Raw genomic sequence first — 6,000 nt, 5'->3', positions numbered from 1 at the left:
TCCTTTCTCAAATGTTTACAACAATCCTCAGCCACTTTGCTCCTATGGGCTCAGTAAGCAAGCGGATGCATCCCCTTTAGTCACCACCACAGTCGCGGGCAGGCCGCCCTTGACTGAGTTTGTGCCACACGAACGGCCTGTGCCACCTGGGCTGGACGCTCCTGCCCCTGGCCCCCGCACCGGGATGAGGCTGCCCGCACCGCGATGTGCATGTCCCGGGAAGTGTACGTGGGCTTTGGAGCAGCTGAAGATGCCGCTGGGAATACATTTTGGGTTTGACAAAGACACAGGGCTCTTTCTCAAGTGTTATATTTGGGGGGATCGTGTTGGCTACAGGTGGAGCTGTTTGGAATTTTAAAGGGGGACATTTACTATCATAGATGAAGGGGAGGCATTGAATCATATTTGAAGGTGATGTAAACTTTATGGGCTGTCCTTGCTGAGAGTTTGGGAATAAAAGGAGTGATGACATACCAGCCAGGTGACCTTGTATCTCTGGATGTTGGGAGGGCACGTCTCTCTCTGAGATGGACCTACAGGACTGGGCATCAGCTAAGCCACCTCAGGGATGTCCTGCAAACCGGCTGCCCTGGACACCTCGCACCGTCTGCACCCTGGGAGGCAGAGAGAGGCCACAGAACTGCTCAGAATAAAGAGAAAAGGGACAAGGGTCATGACAACTCAGAGCAGCCTGCGACCTCTCATGCCACCCGGCAAGGGAAACCTATGAGGGGCACTGCTGGCCCAACGGAGGGCACGTGGCCAAGGGTGCAATTAGCTGTGATGACATCGTCCAGGGTGGCAATTGTGCAGCTGTGAGGATGGCCCTGCTCCGGGGAGGGACCTGCGTTAGGCACGACATGTTCCCAGGAGAGACAACAGGAGCAACAGCAGACTTTTCAAACACGTGAGGGGCTGCAGGCTGCCTCATGTGCTCACACCACTCTGACCCATCACCTGTGTCCGTGGAGCCTCTGCAGACAGAACAGGAACGACCGGTTTCGGGGTGAACGCTCGCAGCAACCCTGCCGGGGCCCCGGCCACACTTCCAGACCCAAGCGAAGAGGCGGACTCTGGCTAGAGATCCGTCGCGCTACAAATGTGGTAACACCTTTTTTATTTAGAGTAAGATGTGTTAACATCCAGCATGACAGAGTTTGTACAAAGTCCACAATTTAAAAATGAAGTATCATTGCAACTCGTGATTCCACACATTTATAGCAAAATCAAAGTGGCCACAAACCCATGCCGTGTCGTACAAAAATAAATCAAACTCCAGTTCCACAGAGAGCACAGCAAATATTCATACAAAATTCTGTCTTCATAAATGATTACTTAAATTAACTTAGAAATGAATATGAACAATAAGTTATAATAAATAAACTCTGATGACTCACAATAATTCCATATGAAAGGTCAGCATTCTAATATGTGACACTTTTTGTGATCCCTATATAATAGTCACAGATAACTTTTGATCGGATATTATGTACCAACGTTAGATGAGCAGCAGATTTGTGCTTAAAACCCCTTCCCACTGTACGTAGGTGATTACAAAACTGATACTATTACTCTACTAAAAGCATCACTATATCGGTAAAGCAGCAGCAGACACGACGCGGCGGGGAGATGCATATGCCAGTGTGAACGACGGGGCCTGTGAGGAGCTGGGGCCCGGGACAGTATATATGGCATCAGGTGACGGGAAGCACCTTGCTGCAGCTCTCAAAAGGCAATTCTGAGCACGGCCGCTACAGCTCAACGCACGACAGAAAGAGGGCGCTCTCCGGAGAAGGTGCGGCAGAGCCCCTGTGATGACATCGTCTTTCTCCAGCTAGGTATTAAAGTCCTCGTGGAAAACTGTAAGCTTTTGTACAGTGAGCAGTATAAAGTGCCACTGGGATATACATATCTTTATACATATATATACCGAGGTTGAGTATTGTATCAGAATATTTGCTGTGGGGCCCCTGTAGTCTCCCACAGCGACATCATCGGGTCAGCCGTGAGGGCCTCTCTCCTCCAGGGTCAGCGTCCAAGGCGGCTGACACCAGGAATTGCACACCTCCGTGCGGATATATAGGACAAGGTAGTGCAAATAGTCGACTGGCACGTTGTGGGGACAATGACCCTGTAAGTCCTGTTCTGCTAAAAATATTATTTTTATTTTTACAAAACCCATCTTTTTTTTTTTTCATAACAAAATTTTAAAGTACTTCTGTACTTCCTGCATAACATCAAGACATGGAAGGAAGAGATGCCGTCACATGTAAATCAAGTCAACATCAGAAAACACAACACGTCATCCTAGGGACCACGCGGGAGGGGAGAACGCAGTGGTCAAAGTGGTCTTATGCATACATTAGTGCAGTCGTTGGAGTGAAACGATCAAATCTCCAAGGTATAAACAAGTCTAATATGATCTAGAGTAAAGCAAAAAGTGCTGAAGTATAAGTAATTACTCCTAAAATCTGATTGCATCCATTCTCAGAATAGGTCACGACAAATCAAACAACGAGGGGATGCAAATGCCCTGTGGTCAGCTGGTCTCCAGGGAAGGCGTGACACGTTCTGAGATGCTCTGAACAGGACCGAATGCTTATTCAGGCCGAGGCTGGGGTGGGGGCGGGGAGCGATGCGGCTCAGCGGCCTCCCCCAGTTCAGCAGAAGACTCAGTCCAGTAACTCGAAGACCCTCGTACCATCTGCTGTCACCCCCGAGATGTAAGAGTAACGACAACATGACAGTAATGTTTAGAAGTGGAAGGGGGAAATAAATACTCTTAAATTATCTTTGCACTTAAATTAAAACCACAGAATCTGTTAGATAAACCACACTGCAATAACAGTCCAGAGGGATGTGAAACTCTTGGGGAGATAAGAGAAGGTTGTTCCAAAGTTTGCTGAAATGGAAAAGGAAATCTCCACGTCGTCCACCTTCACAAGCCCCTGTCTCAACTGATGCTCCCATAGTCATACCATGTAATGCTCAGGAGTTAATTTAAAAGTGCTGTTTAAGCTGCTTTGAATCTTCTGCCAAGTTTCCATGGCTTGATGTTGTCTTACAATAAATCACTTATCTCATTTCTTACAGTTAATCCATATGCCATTTCCTTGGAATGCAAAAAACCTCATTTATTGCCCCCACCATACACCATCCTCCTAAAACAAACAGACAAAAAAATCACATAATATTTCCGAGCATTGTTCAAAAATAAAGCATTTTTTTTTGCAACCAATTCTTGCTATGAAACAATATGCACACAAAATGTATTTCTTAAATTCCATAAAATCCTCCAACATGAGGCAAAATGATGATGTCTAAAAAGTGGCTGCAGGGCCACCCAGTGATCATTCAAAGCTTTTTTTTTTTTTAAAATTTTTGTCCATTTCAGTTCAAAATACTAAAACATTTAATCACTAAAGCATTAAAAAGAATGTACACTCTATTTATTTCGATCGGCTTACCTCTTCAGAAATATATATACCCCCAAATGTGCATACGGCAGCAGCTATAAACATTACATGGCATATCACACTATGTCAGCTTATATGAAAACGTACAAAATGTGAATGTATTCAAAAACTACTCTGCAGGTACTATCTTTAAAGCAAGACATAAAATCATCATGAAGTCTTGTAAGCATAACACTGTTTCAAACAGAAATGAATATATAACACTTTCTGGTAAGTCACAGCAGCAAAGAGTAAGAGGCACCCTTTTTTAAGCAGATCCCATCACTACAGCAGCTGTTCAGACCTGAATTCCTCTCACAGCTTGCTTTATATTTTCCAGTAGGGCTTTATTTTCTGGGCTCTGATAACGATCTTGATTTGTATACATGTCCGTCAAAGTAGTCACGTATGCATCAAAATTTTGTTCATTGATTGGATCCTACGAGATATTAAATAGTAGTTCATACACAGCTTTAATTTTCTTATAGGATATTCACATCAGCATCAAAGCGCATCATCGCACAGGGCCACGTCTTTATCAAGGGGCCGACTCAGAGCATACTTAACGTTAGGGGACACGCTGGCCGGCCCCGCCAGCGCTTCTAGCGGTCAGCGCTACGGTTTGGGCGGTAGCCACTACCATCCGAGAGAGGAGGACCACGACGGTCGCGCTAGAGGACGACACGCAGCGGAGGGTGCGCGGCGGAGGGCCGCCGCCGGCCTCCCGCACTCACCCACTTACCATGTGCGGCAGCTGGATGTTGGCGAGGCTGTGGATGAGGGACTGGCTCAGGCTGGCCAGCTCGTGCAGGAGGGACTCGTTCTGCTGCTCGATCACCTTGTTCTCCTCCTCGATGGTCCTCAGGTTGCTCTCCATGGTGGTGATCTGCAACGCAGACGGGCAACATGTGATAGGAGGCGGGCGGCGCGGCCCATCCACGCCCAGGAGGCGTCCGCCTAACCGGAAAGCAGGCAACGTTAAGAATTTGTCACTTTAAGGGTTGGGATTTTATGCTTTTGGGAGCAGGGAGTGGTGTGACGTGAGATCCTGGGCCGGGCCGGCCGTCAGGCAGTGTGTTTAAAAGAGCAGCTGGTCGGCGGGCAGACGACCACGGGCGGGCCGTTTCCCTTGACTGAGGGTCTCCCTGCTGTCCTGGGGGTACTGCCCATGTACTGGGGGTAGCATTTTGCTGAAGTGCCCTTAGCCCTTCTTTTACAGCCTGAGTCTAATTCTGCCACAGCCAAGTCCTAAAATCCCACTACTTGTGAGGCACTGGGGGACACCCCGTGTGGCCCTGCGGGACGGCCCGACCGGGCTCCCACATCTCCTGGGCTCGTGCCGGGCAGACACTGTCTTCACCCGCAGGAGGCGGTGTCACTGTGTCCCGGGGCGGACCAGGTTCTTCTGTGGCTCCCTGGCCGTTCTTCCTCCGTTTCCTGTTCCTGGGAGAACCCCGGGGCCGCCGTGGCCAGGGGCTGTGGCGTGGCGCCTCGCGGGTCCCACTGTGGCCTGACAGGCATCCCTTCCCCTCAGCCCGATTCACACATGGTGGGGGGGGGTCGCCCCAGCCAGCACGGGTCGCAGGAAGCACGGCAGCCTGGGCAGCTGTGGTCCAGGCGTGGGAAACGAGCGTGCGGCAGGCCCCTGGGGGCGTGGGAGACCCCACTGTCCCCAGACTTGGCTCCCGGGCATCGTAGCCCCTCTGCCCCAGGTCCCAGGCTGCCAGTTTGCAGCCTGAATGCCCCGCATCTCACTCAGGGTCTCTTGCTGGGTCCTACGGGCTGGCCCCGGGCTTTCTCAAGGGCACCACAGACCAGGAGTTGGGGGCTGTGGACTTCTCTCTGCCAGACTGGGCAGCACACTCTGGGCTCTCATCCAGAAAACAGGGAAGAAGTCCTTGCCTCAGGTGCATCTCACGGGAGGGGTGCAGCCTTCGCAGCAAGAACCCACTTGTTCATGGGCATCCGATCCACTCAAGGGGTCCAAACCATAAACCTGGCGAGTGCCTCGGCATGAGAGTGCATGGCGCTGCCGGAAAGCTAACGGGGACGGTGCATCCCTGCTCTAGGGGGGCCGACGTGTGCTTTGTTGTGGGGCTGTGGGTCAGGAGGACCCAGGCCTCCCTCCCATCCACCCCGGGGCACCCATGGGCACCCAGTGCTCCGGAGCACCGAGCCTGCAGGAGGTCCAGGGCAGCTCTGAGGGGGTTGCTCCTAAGGACAAGGCCGGCCCACCCGGGAGGCCCTGGGCCATGCCCCGTGGTCTCACTTGGGGAGGAGGAGTAAGGCTCCCCTGGGCTAACAGTACATCCTCTGTCTAAATACTGGAGGGACAACACGCGCTGTCCAGGCAGGGGGAGGAGCCCTCCCGGGCAGGTGTCTGTGAACAAAATTCGTGAGAGAAACGAATGTAGTCGGGAAATCGCCGACTGGATATTAAAAGTATATGAAATTCTTCACACTGCTCTGACCCTTTGAAAAGGAGAGGCCACTGCACCCTGCTGCTCTGGACGGACCGGGGAGGACCCTGACCTCCTCAGTGTCA

General features: G+C 51.0%; 1 protein-coding gene across 15 annotated transcripts in view; it reads right to left on the bottom strand.

The window, feature by feature from the left end:
- Nucleotides 1–1,096: 1,096 nt before the first annotated feature.
- Nucleotides 1,097–6,000, bottom strand: part of MYT1L (myelin transcription factor 1 like) — a 397,051-nt gene continuing 392,147 nt past the window's right edge. For 10 of the 15 annotated variants that reach the window (XM_073217264.1, XM_073217328.1, XM_073217275.1 and 7 more), the window contains 3 exons: nt 4,198–4,341; nt 3,760–3,894; nt 1,097–3,161 (listed from right to left, as the gene is read on the bottom strand). In XM_073217264.1, the coding sequence (XP_073073365.1) occupies nt 3,135–3,161; nt 3,760–3,894; nt 4,198–4,341 (306 nt within the window). In that variant the 3' untranslated portion in view covers nt 1,097–3,134. Of the gene's footprint in view, nt 3,895–4,197; nt 4,342–6,000 lie in introns of all 15 variants that reach the window. The other 5 variants (XM_073217324.1, XM_073217333.1, XM_073217339.1 and 2 more) reach the window with 2 other exon arrangements.

This window comes from Manis javanica, chromosome 1 (genome assembly GCF_040802235.1).
Source record: "Manis javanica isolate MJ-LG chromosome 1, MJ_LKY, whole genome shotgun sequence".
NCBI classification, from domain to species: Eukaryota; Metazoa; Chordata; class Mammalia; order Pholidota; family Manidae; genus Manis; species Manis javanica.
The sequence above is the reverse complement of the archived record's forward strand: the minus strand, read 5'-3'. Positions and strand labels throughout refer to the sequence as shown.